This window comes from Centruroides vittatus, unplaced genomic scaffold (assembly GCF_030686945.1).
Source record: "Centruroides vittatus isolate TY-2023 unplaced genomic scaffold, ASM3068694v2 contig_484, whole genome shotgun sequence".
NCBI classification, from domain to species: Eukaryota; Metazoa; Arthropoda; class Arachnida; order Scorpiones; family Buthidae; genus Centruroides; species Centruroides vittatus.
Window position 1 is genome coordinate 2902010 of NW_027122274.1, and position 16735 is coordinate 2918744.

The following is a 16735-nucleotide window of genomic DNA, read 5'->3' on the forward strand; positions in this document are numbered from 1 at the left end:
ATAAATAACACGACATAGTAATTAATATATGTGCTTCTTTCTTAACACAGTAATTAATAATTTCACACAATAACACAAAATTTCAAAGTACTAATGAGCGTAAATAATTTTTTGAGATGTGCAAGAACTAATAATATGGTATGAAAATGTGTGTTGCTTGTATTGTAATTTATAGAATATGGCAACAGCTTCACAAGTGAAAATATTCTTGATTAGTGTATAGGATAACGAGAATTAAGATAAGTTGATTTTTACCCTTCCGAGTTCACGGACCCACTGGTTAAGATCCACAACAAATCTAATTGTACCCCAGGTTTATAACTTTATAATCTGAAATTAATTTGTCATTCATGTAATATTTTATTTGACATTATATAAACTTTAAAATATTCTACTCTTAGTTTAATAATTGAATAATTTGGCAATTAGTTTAATTTGCAATTTTCGATATTACCAGCAGATTTCATCAGCAGGCATTGGTAGAAGTGAAGATTCTTGAGCACTTATCCAAGAAAGATACGGATGGATATTACTGTATTATCCAGATGTTGGATCATTTTCACTTCCGAAATCATTTATGCATTACCTTTGAATTAATGGGGTAAGAATTAGTGATAACTGCTATTGAATTACTGGCGTAATTATAATTATTATATTTGTATCATTAGCATGAACTTATACGAATTAATAAAGAAAAATAACTATCAAGGATTCAGCTTGAGTCTCATTCGGCGATTTGCGTATTATCTTGTTCAATGCTTAAGGCTCCTGTATAGAGAAAAAATTATACATTGCGATTTAAAACCGGTATTTTTCTTCCTATTTACTATTCTTAAGTCATATATATATATAAATTTCTCGGCACATTGTTATTAAAATGCATGTTTAATTGCAGGAAAATATCTTGTTAAAACACAGAGGAAGCAGTTCGATTAAAGTGATAGATTTTGGTAGTTCTTGTTTCGTTAATCAAAGGGTCTATACTTACATCCAGTCTCGATTTTATCGATCTCCAGAGGTAAAAATTAAACATTGAATTATATTACTGAATTATATTATTGAATTATATTACAATACTGAATTTAGTCTAAAATTAATCTGTCTTTTAGGTAATTCTTGGACTTCCTTACGGGACACCTATAGATATGTGGAGTTTAGGTTGTATTTTAGCTGAATTATATACCGGATTTCCTTTGTTCCCTGGTGAAAACGAAGCTGATCAGTTGGCATGTGTAATGGAAATCTTCGGTCCTCCTCCTGGAGAAATTTTAGAAACTGCTAGCAGGAGGAGATTATTTTTCGGTATGTATCGATTTTCTTTAAAAGAATTACCTTTAAAGACAGAGTTTAAGGACGATAAAATTTGGCAGATTCGAAAGGAGTCCCACGTTCCATCACAAACAGCAAAGGTAAGAAGAGAAAACCTAGTTCCAAAACATTAGCAGCTTCCATCGGATGCGGTGACGAAGACTTTGTCCATTTTCTGACACGTTGTTTAGAGTAAGTTTTTATTACAGATAAATTTTCTGGTTCTATATTACTAGAGTTGATATATTCCAGTTAATATTATTATTTAGATGGAATCCAGATTTACGAATGATCCCAGATGAAGCTCTAAAACATAATTGGTTGGCTGGAAAAAAACAAGACGGAGGAAGAATTTCTAGAAGATCACAATCTCTTTCATCCCGTGATATAGAATCTGGTAGCTACTTTCAATTTCTCTTTTTTCCTCATATTCAATATATTCTAGAAAATATTTGCCATTTAATTTTCTATTAATTTATAGGTTGTTCTTCATCAACTGTTTCGAGTGCATTGATAGAAGAGAAAGGTAAAACTGAGAAAAAGCTTTCTTCCGTTTCTAAGACAGCAGGTAATATTTTAAGATGAATAATTCTCGAATATTAGTATCTATTATGATTTAAATGTTTTAATTTCTAATAAACTCCTTATGTATAAACAGCTACAAATGTACAAACTGGACATTCAGAAGAGAAGGTTGCTCTAGAAGATTCCGGAACATTTCTCCCTCCCATTTTGTGACTTTGTTTGAATTTTATCTTTCTGTATATGAATACATATCTCCATTCGTTGCAAAATGTTCCACACTCGGCCTTCAAGTGCACTCACTGTTCACGTCCATCACTATTCTGAGTACAATGATGTACATATTGTAAATAAAATGTACTATATTCGTGTGTAGAGTCATCATCCAATAAATTCCTTGGAGGTTTTGCCTTTCTTTTGATCATTGCACGAAATTAAACTAAAATACAGTAGACCCCCCCTATAACACGGAACGTATCTACCGTGTTATAGGGGGTCTACTGTATGAATATTTTTATATTCTTATTTTGCAGATATGAATAATCGAATTTTAAGTTAAAAGTATTAATAGTAATTTGGGAATCGTAAAATCTTTAATCGGACTTTTTCCTGTTAAAATGATGTTTGAATCATAAAATTATATTAATCACAAAATGCAAGAGATGAAAGGATTAACGTCATTAATTTAATATGATTAATAATTGATTATTATTCTTATTTTGCTAATGATTTTATTCTGTGATGCTTCCAAATGTTAAAAATTTTAATTTATTTTTTTGAAATATAAAAATATATTATAAATAAAATTTTAGAAATTTTTAATTCTTGTTTGAAGATTTTTCAGTTAAGACTTTTACAGTATCCAAAAGAAAATGGCGTAATTACGTAGGCTAAATATAATTTTAAGTTTTTAAATTTTTAACACATTAAAGAGTATTACATTATTTATTTTTATTATTATTTCACCAATACTTATAAGTTAAATTTATAAGTATGTTGATTGATGAAATAAAGCAACACAACACGTAAGCGATCTAGCAGGAAGGGCACGGTGCTTCCATGAGACTTTCTAGGGAAATTGGCCCTTATTTAAGTGTTAAGAACATTGTTTTAACTTTCAATTGATTTGATTTTAATTTTAATTAATTAGTTTTGATTTTATTTTTAATTTCAGTTTTAGTTTCGGTTTTGGTGTAAAGTCTAGTTTTAATTATTGGCCTGCAATTTGAAAAAAATTCTAATTCTATAAATTCACCACTGTTGGTTGGCTGTCTGTCCTTTCTTAATATCAAGAAAAATGTTAGATAGATGAAATTTAAGAGAGATATGAAAAGATTGAAAAAGGAGCCCCGATTTACTATGTACAAACTTTCGATGCAAATTGGAAGCCATGCTATTTCAATTCAAATATTTTCCCCTGAAAGGAGTTAGATAGATGACCGGCACGACTCCATTGCTAACGGAAAAGTATGATATACAGGAGCAAGACACTACAGTACTACTTTGAGGTGGATAACATATATTTTAAATTAAATAAACTAAAAATATGATTAAAAATTGTAGTCCGGCAATGTGACAACGTCACAATGAATAATAGTTCGTTATTTTATTGCTTTTAGTTTTAATTAATTTTTAGGTTTAATTTAGTTTTTATAATAATTTTTAATAATTTTTATTTATTTATTATTATTTATTTAATTTTGCAATTATTTTGCCTGCATTTTTTGAACTTTTAATTACATTTTTAAAAATCAATTTTAACTCTTTTTTCTTTTGCCATATAACTTAAAGTTGTTTCGTGCGAAAGGTCGTCAAATTTAAATTTATTTAAACTTTTTTAGTAATTTCATTAATTTTTGTTTTATAAATTTGCCTGCTTTTTAAATTTTAAATTTTAATTATAAGCGAGTTAACATTGAACTATAGGGATACTTAGTTATAAATTAATTACAGAATTTTTCATTAAATTATATGAAAAAATAATTTTTGTTTCTTAAATTTTTAAAAAGCGTAATTCGTTAATAAGATTTAATTTTGTTCAATTAAACTTTCGTAATTACTTTCTAATTTTAAACATTTAAATGCAAATTTAAAGAAAACTTAATATAATTTATCAATGGTTGAGTAATTGAACAGGTAAGTGTTTATGTTTTCATAGAAAAATTGTATAAACAAATAACATTATTTTCTATGAAAATTCTTGCATTTGATATTGTCAAGTTTCCTACTTAACAAAGTTAATACAGTAGTCGATAAACAATATGTACTGTACATACATGAAAAATACATGATTTTGCTTGTGGAGACACTTTAAAAAGTGTGTGGTTTATCGAAAACATGTTGCAAATTTGGCTGCTTTGATAGTATCATATTGATATTGTACGAGAAAAGCATCATAGAAGATCAATTACAGTCAGCCGAACCCAAATATACATGGAAACAGTACCATCTTTGTACCACATGGCCAGGAACGCTCATATGGGATTCGAGATAGAGAGGGCTTCTTTTACCTCTTCGAGCAGTGTTTCCCAACCTTTTTTGTGCTATGCCTCACCTAAGCTTTTCTAAAATTCTTATGCCCCCCCAACATATACGTTGAACTCTTTTGGAAGATCTCTCGTTGTCGTGTTTGTTGAAGTTTTTCTTGCACTTAATTGCCACACTCCTTTCATCAAAGTCTCGCACTTTCCAGTCGTTGCCAAACGCGACCTGGAAACACTACAACTCACGTCTGGGCAAAGAATGTCCTTTCTCCTCTTTCACCGGCCTCAGGGTCTCGTTCATCTCTTTGTTCTCGGTGGTTCCCAGAATTGTTAATCCCACCCCAAGCAAAAAGGGTTATAAAAGAAAGTTCTAGAAGGAAACGGAAACAAAGAACAAAGAAAACTAAAACTAACTTAAATCAATATTCACAATAAATATGGTGTACAGCGGCTATACTGTTACCTTAAACTCTGGACGAGTCCATTTTCGAATTGCCCCCTTAACAATCGAATTGCCCCCCTGTAGGGCGTAGGCACCACGTTGGGAAACACTGCACTGTCTTAGAGTGTCCGTTTTGAATTTTTTTTTTTTTTATTTTGAACAAACGAAATACTGGTACACAAAATGTTTCTTTATTATTAAAACGTAGTTTTAAAGATTTTATTTCCTGTTAGTAAAATAGCATTAATTTATAGGGGTAAAAACCACTACGCACTTCAAGTTTTCTTTGGATCAGGAAGAAAATCTCCAGCTCCTCTCAATGGCCCTGCCTAATGGCACTAAGAAAGTACTTTTTGCTATTGAGTACTGTGAGAACATTTTCATTAGCATTTTTACAGTTTTTATTTGTTTATTATCGAAAATTACAATTTTTGTAATGAATTCTCTTATTTTTATTGTAATGGATATCCGAAATTTTATTTTCTAACATGGAAAAGTCAATTATTATAAAATATAGATTGCTGAAATATGTTAAAATTTCTTTAAGAAAGCGAAAAACAAACTTTATGAAATAAATTAAAGTTTGTAGAAATATAAAGTAGGAAACAAAATATTTTTGTCAATCCATTTCAATTATTAAGTCAACTGGAAGTGCATCAGTTAATTCAAATATTGTGAATTAACGGAACGTCAGCGAAGCCTCTTCTATGTGGCTTGCAGAATTGTGCTCGCATTCAAAATCTGTTCGATCGATTTTGATTAGACTTTGCCATTTTTTATTAAATGCGATGAGGAATCCAAAAATATAATAAAAAATGGGGGTCCATGACTTCGTTTTCGAGATATAAGATCGTTTCACGAGCGTGCGCAATAAAGTCGCGGGATGTCCCAAGGTTGCTAGCAGATCTTGCATGTGGCTCATAGAATAGAGTTCGTTCTTAAAATTTGATAAGCCTATTTTATTAAAACTTAGCCATTTTCTATTGATTGTGATGAATAATCTAGAAATGTAATAAATTCAAATGTAGAAAATAGGGTTCCATGATTTCGTTTTCGATATAAAGTGGGGTGACAATGTTCGTGCTCCATGAGCGTGCCTAACGGAGTTTAGGCGCCAAATAAAATAACAACATTGCGTTTACATAACAGAAAACAGACGTAAAAAACGAACAGAACACAAGAACAAAGTAATTGGCATCGATTGCTTTAGTTTTGGTTTTATTCGTATATCGCAATGCGACACGCGGGCGATCTGCCAAGGAGGAAACCTCTCTGAAGGTCTTTTATTGGAATACGGCCCCTATTTAGATGTTACTAACGTGAATAAAACGTAGAAAAACCGTTCGCCAGGCGCAAACTCACAGCCAATTACCAGTGTTCAGTGGTTTTATCCACTTAGCCATTGGTGGACATTGGCATCCATTGCTTTGTTTTTAGATCGCTTCTCCGTGTTGATAAGTGCATGGGTCATCTCTGTGTGCCGGCCAGTACAAGGATCACCTCTCCCTTGGTCGGAAGGGTGCGAGGATCGCCTCTCCCGTGATTGGGGGGGGAGTGTGAAAAGATGTCTCTTTCGTGGAGGCAAGTGCAAAGTTTTTCTGTCCGCGACCATCAGTAATAAAGGATTGCCTTTTCTGAGTCTAACAAGTGCAATGATAACTTTTTTCTTTTCTGCTTCGCCACAATTCTATCGCGATACGACAAAGTCGGGCGATGTCCTAGTTTAAATTGTATTGCAATACACTAGGTGATCATTAAGTTCCGCTATCCAACGTTGTCTAGAGAGATAGTTAGCCTTTCAAATGTAGCCAAATCTGGTACGATGTCATTTCGAAACGTACGCCAGATATTTCCACAAAAAAAAAAAAAAATTAGTATCAAAACTCATCACTATGTCACTTTTGGCGCTTTAAGCAAGAAAAATTTTATTTATACAAGATACTTATGCAGATACATTAACAATGGAACGGATACCGCTCAATGTGATTCCCATTCTGCAAGTATGTTCAACAGCCGACAGTGAATCCTCTGTGATGTGAATAATTCTTCTCATGTACAGTATGATATCGTCTTTCAAGGCTACTATATTTGCATATCGATAAATCAAACTTTTTCTAAGTGTTCTCACAACCGACTTTTTACAATTATTCATCGCTTGCAACGCGAAAAGAATCATAATGGTGAATTTTTGTACTAATTGGGCTGCAATTTGAAAAAATGTAGATCTATAAATTCCCACTGTGATCTGTCCATCTTTCCTTATTCTCGAGAATGGAGTTAAATCGATGAAAGGAGAGACGAGATATGGAAAGCTTAAGGGCAGGAGGCCCCGATTAACTTCCGGTACAAACTAGAAGTCACGTTATTTCAATTCAAAAATTTTCTCCTGAAAGGAGTTAGATAGATGTCCGGTACAACTCTGTTGCTAACGGAAAAGTGTGATCTACAGGGCAAGACACTACTAATTTGAGGTGAAAAGCATATATTTTAAATTAAATAAATTTACAAAATATGATTAAAAATTACAGCCCGGCATTGTGATGATGTCACAATAAATAATTGCTCGTTTTTTACGGAAATTCTTCAGCATGTCCTGAAATGTCACCATGCCAGATTCGTTGTATTTCGATTGCTAAATATCTCTCTGGACAGCACTGAACAGTATTAGTTTCATTACGACCTGTATATACTATTCCGTAATTCTTCATAGATTGATGAGGATTAATTTTTTGAAATTTTTGTCGATAGTTGCGCATTTAAATTTCGATTTCTTGATTAAAATATCAAGAATATAATTAATATTTTCAATTTTCTTTTTTTCAGTATTGTCATCAATTGTAATAAATCCAGATTAACAGTTTTTTCATTAACCTTTTCCGTTCCACGAACTCCTTTCCTAGTTAGGTAAAGGTCACGGACCTCTTCTCGGTATTTAAATGCATAAAATAAAATTACAAAAGAAATCAATTATATAGAAATAGATTTATTAAAATAAAAAACATATGATATAGTAATATATGTGCTTTTTTCTGAACATAGTAATTAACAATTACACACAATAACAAAATTAAGATAATAAGTTGATTTTTACCCTTCCTATGGCTATTTTAAGACGATGAAACAGTAAAATAAATACATTTTGCTTGTAATTTAAAAAATGAATAACAGAATACAAAAAAATATCTTTACAAAGAGAACAACAGTTTCTGTACATAAATTTACAACAACAAAATCGTTGACTGACTAAACTACCAATATTTACCCATTTTTTTCCCTTTATCTTTTTGCCTAAACAGAAATAATCTATATTAAATGTAGGAAAACAGTTTACTTTAGTGATTTAAAGGAATGATAGAATACAATCGAACTTTCAATAACGTCCATTTTTATGTACTCGTCAGTGGCCATTGTTCAGAGGGTTGACTGTATATTCGTCATAAACTATAACAAATTCTTTACATTGTTGATAAATTATTGGACTGCATTTTGAAAAAATTGTAGACATATAAATTCTCACTACCATCTGTCTTTCCTATCTCAAAAATGGAGTTAGATACATGAAAGCCGAGACCAGATGTGAAAAGCTTAGGGGCAGGCCCCGATTATCTGTGCTTGAACTTCTGGTCTAAACCGATAGTCATGTGAATTCAATTCAAAAATTTCCCCTGAATGGAGTTACGTAGAGAACCGGCATGGCTCTATTGCTAACGGGAAAAGTACGCTGTACGGGGGCAAGACACTACTAATTTGAAGTGAAGAGCATATATTTTAAATCAAATAAATTAAAAATATGATTAAATATTGCAGTCCAGCATTGTGATGATGTTGCAATAAATAGTTGCTCGTTACTTATACCTTTTTGTTCTCATTTTTATTTTTTATATCTTTTATTTCTTATGTGAATTACATATTTTATATATTTTCATTTTGCGTTTATTTCAATCATAATATCAATATCTTAGCATATTAATTGCATTTTTAAAATATATTATTTTCATAAGTATTGTTTCAATACAAATTCACTCAAAATTATACTCATAGCAGCTGTTTTTTCCGAAGTTGAATTTAATATAAAATTGTTTTTCTTAATTCAGTTTGAAGAGATAATAATTTTTCTTGACAGCGTAAGTAATTAATAATAATGTACAGATTATTATGTCCAAAGGAAAAAAAAAATGTAATATTGTACCAATTTTGCAAAATTAAAATTTATAAGTTACAATTTATTTTCACTTTAATGCTCTCCAAATATAAATGCATTTCAATTCAAAAATTTAATTTAAAATATTCTAAATACGTAATTTAAAGACATATTTTTTAAGTTTTAACGCATGGTGATGGATACAGTCAAACCTCCGAACAACGGCCACTGACGGGAACATAAAAAATAACTTTTGTTTACAAGTGGCCGTTGTTGGAGGTTCGGCTTATCTTAGTTTAAATTTACAGAAATTGTAAGTCTGAGTTAGATAAAAGCAATCGAAATGATTGCTCTTTTTGTGATATAAACATTATTTGTGTTCGTCTTGCTCCAGAAGAAAGATGTTTGCTTAAAAAATAATAAATAAATATAAAATTTATTTTGCTAATCAAACTACACTTACGTTTTTAATTATTGGATCAAATAACTCGTTATTAATTATTTACTTAAACGATTATCATAAATTCTCTTTATTTTCCAGCAATATTTGTAACGCTGGCATAATTTATTTACGTGTAATTCTACTGATGTAGTTAAATTAATAAAATATTTTTAATTAAACAAGCAATTAGTTATTGTGACATCGTCACAATAAAGGGCTGCAATTTTTAATCATATTTTTATAATTAATTTAATTTAAAATATCGGCCTTGATGTTCGTAGTATATTGCTCCTGTACGCCATACTCTTCTTGTTAACAACAGAGTTATGGCGGTTATCTATCTAAGTCTGTAAAACAACCTGACTTCCGGACCAAACCGAAAGTTCTTATATGGGTAATCGAAGCCTCCTGCCGCTGAGTTTTCCATCTCGACTTTCATCTACCTAAGACCTTTCTCGAGATTAAGGAAAGAGAAAGACAGAGGGAATTTATAGGTCTATAATTTTTTTAAATTGCAGCCTAATAAAAACCTTAAATAGGTTGCGAGTAATGCTGCAGTAGACTGCAGCAACCCGTTTACTGTATCAATTTCTAACAACTGTATTAAAATTTATGAATTACTACAGGAAATTTACCATAGCTTCTAACTTAGAGCAGGACCGTCAAGGCCCGCCCTAATATATACAAGGCCCGTTTTTAGTTGTTTTTCCCCTTGGATTTTGAGTGAGGTGCTGGTTTACAATTTCCACCGCTATAGACGCACCTAGTCGTTTATTCATTGACATAGAGTTGCATTTACAGAAATAACACAAAATCGATTTTTCACGCTATGTAGCTTGTAACACGATGAATTGAATATTATATCTTTTACGTAGGGATTTGTTATAGTACAAGTAATAATTAACGCTTTTAAATTACTGTTGTATATTTTTACTTTTCCGGCTCTGTTTTATCTCTGATCCTTATGCACATTTAGATCAGTAAAGCGTAAAAAGATATATGAAAAGGTTATCTTCTTATAAAAAGGATTATTAAGAATTCTAACAGATTTGGAAACTAAGAATAAAATAGAGAGGGAGATAAAAGATTATATGTAAGACCCGTATTAACTCATAACTGAGAATATTAGTTTTAGATGAAAATTGCAATTTTAATTATACATCAATCATTAAGTCACTTTAGAAATCAAATAACTAATATGCAAGTTAAATTACAAATCTTAACATTAATGATTTTCATAAAACGCTTTACGCATACAAACTGATTATTGGTACTGTACAGTACTTGAAGGCCATCAACAGAAATATTTGGGCCTGTCATTGGCTGATAGTTTGATTTAACTCTGTATTTATTACAGTTAATTATCATAAACAATTGTACTGTTATTCCATATTTTAATAAGTTTACAAGATCAGACTTAAAACGAAAGGGCTTATAATGTGATTCAATACTTTGAAATCGGACCAATTGTATTTAATAGAGAATTGAATGCCGATTTCAGAAATTCCCACTTCAATATTCCCCTAGTTTTTGAGATATTGGCAATTAAAGTTGACGATGCACGCAAGGAAAGAGCAAAAAAGCTGCCTTACAACAGCATGTCTTCCTTAGCAGAATGGTAAATGCTCTTTTTCCACGAAAAGCTTCTTCCACGAATGAATCGAATATCGTAAATGTTATTTTTTTTCTTTCTTTCTATTGTTTTTTCATTTTTGTAACTTAGGTAGGTCGCAATTGCAAAGCGATTGCTTTCTTCCCATTATGAGAACAATAATGATTATAGTCTCTACAATTTAATATTTTACACAGGTATCCCTAATTAATGCGGTTAATTAATCCTTCCATGTTACCATGTATATCAAAATCGCGTTAATCAAATACGGTATCTATGTTAAGTAAAGACGGCTGTTAAAGCGTTAATTAAAACTGCCGCGTTTATAAAGGGATTGCCAAAATTAATCTCGCGCGTTAATCAAATTCCGCGTGAAGCAAGGGATACCTATACAATAAAAATATAAACAAAGGCAGCATTACGAGTACATTCCAATCACAAAAATAGCAGATAGCCTACATATTTAAAAGAAATTAATAAATTACAGATTCGATCCTGGAACTGCTCACAGCAAAAATAGTTGCCTTAACCATTATGTTATATGGGACACGATGAGGAGAAATCAATTTTTTGATATTTTTTTGCATGCAGCAACAACTTTAACTGCCAACAGCCTTTAACAAATATCTCTAAAACTAAAGAGGTATTGAGTAATCAAGGAAATCCTTGGAATAAGCATTAAATTTTTCTTAAATAGGTTTGGTTTCAAAGCTTTGAACCATAGCAAAAGGCTTTTCCTTGTTAGTTTAAAAAAAATAGTCTAATCAAAAATTTAATTAAAATTTTTACTTTTCTGGCTGTTATAGAATGTAACGTAGGGAAAATATGATATAGCCTAAAGATGTAAAATAAACCTTACAAAATTGTATGTGCGCGTATATCGGCGTCTGTTTTGCAGAATATTTGAGGCCTGGATGACTCAAAAATTTTGAAACTTGGCAGAATTACTTCTAAATACATAGGACATTGATTAACGCTATTAAATTTTGGTGGTTAAAGGTCAAGGAAGTCGGGAGATAAAGGGGTCATGGGCCATGTCTCTAGTTCAGTCAGTCTTAATGAAAATTTTACTCATTAATGATATTTTTTTAAAAACTCACTGTTACCCCAAAAATAAGGTTTTGTCTTATTATAATAATTAATAATATAAAAGTTATTTTAATAAAACACCATAATAGATGGCGCCATAAATAATTTTATTTCGAACCATAATCTTAGTGTTTATCTTAGTCTTTTCTGAAAAATGGGAAAATTTCTTATAATTTAACAAAGCTTCTAAGCTTTTATTAATATTTAAATTTTATATCGTTATATCGTATAATTCATAATTATTGTAGTTCGTCTTTGATCATTCGGTTCTAGTGCCGGGAAAGTCGTGCAAGAACCTTTGCCGGCTTTTTAAAATCAAATTAGTGCGATTTGAAAAAATTAAACACAATCATTTGATGTTCTGGAGAAATTTAAATAAAATATATTACTTCCTTTACTAAAATACCTAGTAAAAAATAATTATTTTCATTTATAAAAATATAAAGTTTTCACTCTCTGACGACGATTCTATTTTTGCTCATGTTAGATGTGTGCATGTGCAACAGAAGCAAACTGAAATTTTATTTCAGAGATTTAGAAATTACAATGATATTAAATAATAGACTTTATTTCACTTTTACTTTCCCGGCTGTTATATAACAATGGAAAGTTTTGAAATCTCGTCAAACTTAATCTTCCGCGTGTTTTAGCAAATCTCCAGGTTTTGAGACCTCTTGAACCAAAAATTAAAACAAAAGACGGCAAAAAATAGTCCGTGGATATGTGTGTGATGTGTTGGCGTTTACTTCGTTTAATATCTTAGGACGGGTAAAGATTAAGAAACGAAATTTGGCACGATGGCTGGTACATGAGAGACGCTAATGCTATTAAATTTTGGAGGTTAGGTCAAGAGGGTGGAGAGATAGAGGGGATCACGTGTCATATCTCGAGCGGGGTTGGAGTTAATGACGATTTTATTCGTTATTAGCATTTACGATTTTTTAAAACAAAACTCATCACTACCCTCAAAATTAAGCTTTTTGGCATTTTATAATAATTAATAATGTAAAAAGTTTTCTGCGATAAAGGCTCATAAAATATGATGTCACATACAATTTATATATTAATAATATAAAAGTTATTTTTTAAATAAAATTTTTTAACAGCCGGAAATGTTACAAAATTCGTTGCTGGATTTTTTCAATATACTTTATGTTATTGGTTAAAAAAAATTAGCAATAATAATAATAATAATTAATAAAAATTAATTTTAAAAATCTAAATGATAATGAAATTTAAGTTTAAAATACGTACAGAAGAAAATTAAATTAAATTAGCTGTGCTATCATGAAGTAATATCGAAAAGAAATTAATTTATTACATTTTATTATTTGCTAAAAATTCAAAAATTTAAATTATTATTTAATATCAGGTATTTATAATATAAAATTAAGTAATTATTTTTTCAATATCCTACATTATCGCTGCCGAGACAAGCATAGAATCCGGAGGAAGAGCTGGCCCTCTCTACCCGTTAATGAGCCCCTTTTGCCATTTTTTGAACAAATGAAATCTGGGCCAACTGGAAGTTTTATAGGGCCTTAGGAAAAGTTATTAGCGGCGCTTGAAATTTTGACAAAAGATAATTTTTTAATCAAATTTTCTTAAAAATTTGAGGGTGGGGCAGTAGCGTAGCGTAGTGGGGCGGCAGGGGCGGCCCGCCCCGGGCGGCACTTTTAGGGGGCGGCAAAATTTCACAACAAATAATAATATCATGCAAAAATAACTAAATAAGGCGGCGGCGAAATTTTCCTCCGCCCCGGGCGGCTGACACCCACGCTACGCCACTGGGGTGGGGTCTCTCTGAGCGAGGGGCGTCGGTCTAACGTCCGAAAAACCGACGTCTGAAATGAGTCTGAATGAAATATGTAGAATGTTTATTAATAAAATGTAGTCTTAAAGATATTACTTGTTCTAGTAAAAACTAGCAAGTAAGCACGGCGTTGTTCGGAGTAAAAATAAGTAGAGATTTTCATTAAGATTATTAGATTATTTCGTACTTCTAACTCTTCTATTATATTATATTATAGTATTTGATTTATATTTACAAAGGCTGTATTACGTAAGGGTTTATCACACCGAGAACCCAATCTAACATATTTAAAATTTTTTTAAAATTGTGTACAGTAGAGGAATAAAGAATTTTTAAAATGTGTTAGATTGGCCACTCGGTGTGATAAACCCTTATGTAAGATAACCTTTGTAGTTATATAAATCAAATACTATAATATCGCAAACATTAAAACGAAAACGATATAAAGAGTCCGGTTATTTCAGCATTCCATTGTCATGTTTACTGCAATACTCGGATGGTACGAAATAACACAGTTTCATTGGTCAAGTAGCTACCGATTGAAAATATAATACTGTATATTAATTTTTTTAAGATATCGTATTTTTTAATGTTAACACTAACAAACTGTTTCATTCACAGACGAATATTAAATGGTAATCTGCCAATCAATCAAAGTTCGCAAAAAACAGACAAAACATTTAAACTCGGCACTCTCGAAAATCACTTAACTCATATTTTCTGCAGACTGATAACCTTGTATTATGTAATTTTCCCATTCGAATGCCACCATACACGTAGGTCCGATAGGAAGAAAAAAGTGTTGCGGAAGGCGGTTGAAATAAATTCGACCAACAGTAGTAGCTGACCGCCTCCCGGAAGAGAAGATGGACAACGACTACTACTTTAATATTGGTCTACTATTAATATTTGAAAAGTAATTCGTGTTGGATGGGTTGTGATCACCGCGCACGTAATCGAAGTTGCTAACCTTAACGCCCGAAAGACTTGATATAAGACTTGTTTAAATAAAAAAAAATCTTGTAAAAATAAGAGAATAATTGCTTTTATGTGATCCCGTAAAAATACTGCTTTCAGTATGTTTATACCACAACACTGGAAGCAGATTTGACAGTGAGACTCAACATGTGAATAAAGTGCACATTATACAGATTACAACAACAGGAAATTTTGAATAAAGCAATGTCGCCATGATAATAGGAAAAAATAAACATCGGCACAGAAAAAAACTTCGAGCTCTACTTTGTGCCTTAAAATCGTTGGACGTACTGTACATTAATTTGGCTGGACGTTAGAACATCTTAAGCAGTAGCAGTGAAAGAAATTTAGGGCAATGGGTTTATGAGTTAATAAGGGGAGGAGGCTGGATGTCCAGGTTTCCTGGTAGTTAAGCATGTTCTGGTAAATTTCGCATTTATAGAAAAATTATTAGAATTGGTTTGGTTTTATTGGTTACGGCTATGTGACACTGAGCGATCTTCCAAGGAGGATACATCCCGGAAAGACTTTTATGTAAAGCTGGCCCCAATTTAGGTGTTACTAACGTGAAGCCCAAAAAACTCCACATGGGCAGTCCGTTAGACATGCGCGAACCCATGACCGACTTCCGGTTTTATCCACTCTGTTACTGGAAGGTACAGTACTTATTGGGTTGCAATTTGAAAAAAATTGTAGACCTATAAATTCCCACTGTCATCCGTCTGTCTCTGTCCTTCTTTGATCTCGAGAATGGACTTAGATAAATGAAAGTCGAGACCAGATATGGAAAGCTTAAAAGTAGGAAGACCAGATTAACTATATAGGAACTTCTGGTTTACACCAGAAGTCGCATATTTCAATTAAAAAATATTCCCCTGGATGGAGTTAGACACATAACCGGCATGACTCTATTGCTAACAGAAAAAGTGTGATGTACTGTACAGGCGCAAAACACTACTACACGCAGACAAGCCTATCACAGTAATAGCATAATGGCGCATCTATTTTGCACTATATCATTGTCGCAGTAATTCAGTGAATATAATATATATTTTTAAAATTATATCCTTTTTGTAAGAATTATATTTGATTAATTAATTAGTTTAATTTTTTTCTAAAAGATTCTACGTGTAAAGCTAGATTAAATGTAAACAGAAATTAATTGATATATAAAAATTCAATCAATAAGTTAGGGTGGGATGTACGACATTATCTAAGTTAGAAGTATGTAAATGTAACTGCCGAATTTCTAAGCAATTGGTCGAACAGCCTAGGGATGCATAATGAACAAACAACAAACATCCTCACACACATATATAGAATAATAAACTATGTTCTGAAAAATATTATGTTTTTTAAAGACCCATTTAAAAAAAACTTGCGCTCTGACTTGGTTTGAAATAATTTAATATGCTGTATTATTCTAAATTTAATAAATTCTGTAAATCGACGTTAATCTAAAATCTTCAAGAATTATGAAAGCTGCAGATAATAGTTTGGAAATGGTAAAAACAATTAAATGTTTATATGATTTTAAATGTATTAGTTTTAATATACATTAAACTTATAACATATTTTCTAAACTTAATAAACTTATTATATATTTATAATATAAACATATTATGTACTGTACTTTTAATATGTATTAAACTTATTTAATCATCGTCAAAAACCTCACAGGAAATTATTTTGTTTCTCTAACTGAATTTAAACAATGGATTTGATCAATTAAGTTGACTAATCAAGAGGAAATCGTATAACTTCTCCTTAATTTCCGAGTTGATGCAACAAGAAATATAAAAGTATTAACTTAGTAGTTCAATAGTGGAGGATATTCGATGCTGGTGCATCTTCCTGGTGTATGGTTTTTAACTTTTTTTTTAAGTCTGTAAATTACATTAACTT

The 16735-nt window shown here is 31.3% G+C and overlaps 1 protein-coding gene across 2 annotated transcripts in view; it reads left to right on the forward strand.

The window, feature by feature from the left end:
* Positions 1-2237, forward strand: part of LOC136978028 (dual specificity tyrosine-phosphorylation-regulated kinase 4-like) — a 69847-nt gene extending 67610 nt beyond the window's left edge. Inside the window, exons 5-12 of one of the 2 annotated variants that reach the window (XM_067273670.1) lie at positions 458-601; positions 669-807; positions 896-1018; positions 1110-1302; positions 1371-1500; positions 1578-1705; positions 1790-1876; positions 1967-2237. In XM_067273670.1, coding sequence (XP_067129771.1) covers positions 458-601; positions 669-807; positions 896-1018; positions 1110-1302; positions 1371-1500; positions 1578-1705; positions 1790-1876; positions 1967-2046 — 1024 coding nt within the window. In that variant the 3' untranslated portion in view covers positions 2047-2237. The remainder of the gene's footprint in view (positions 1-457; positions 602-668; positions 808-895; positions 1019-1109; positions 1303-1370; positions 1501-1577; positions 1706-1789; positions 1877-1966) is intronic. The other variant, XM_067273672.1, reaches the window with a different exon arrangement.
* The last annotated feature ends 14498 nt before the right edge of the window (positions 2238-16735 follow it).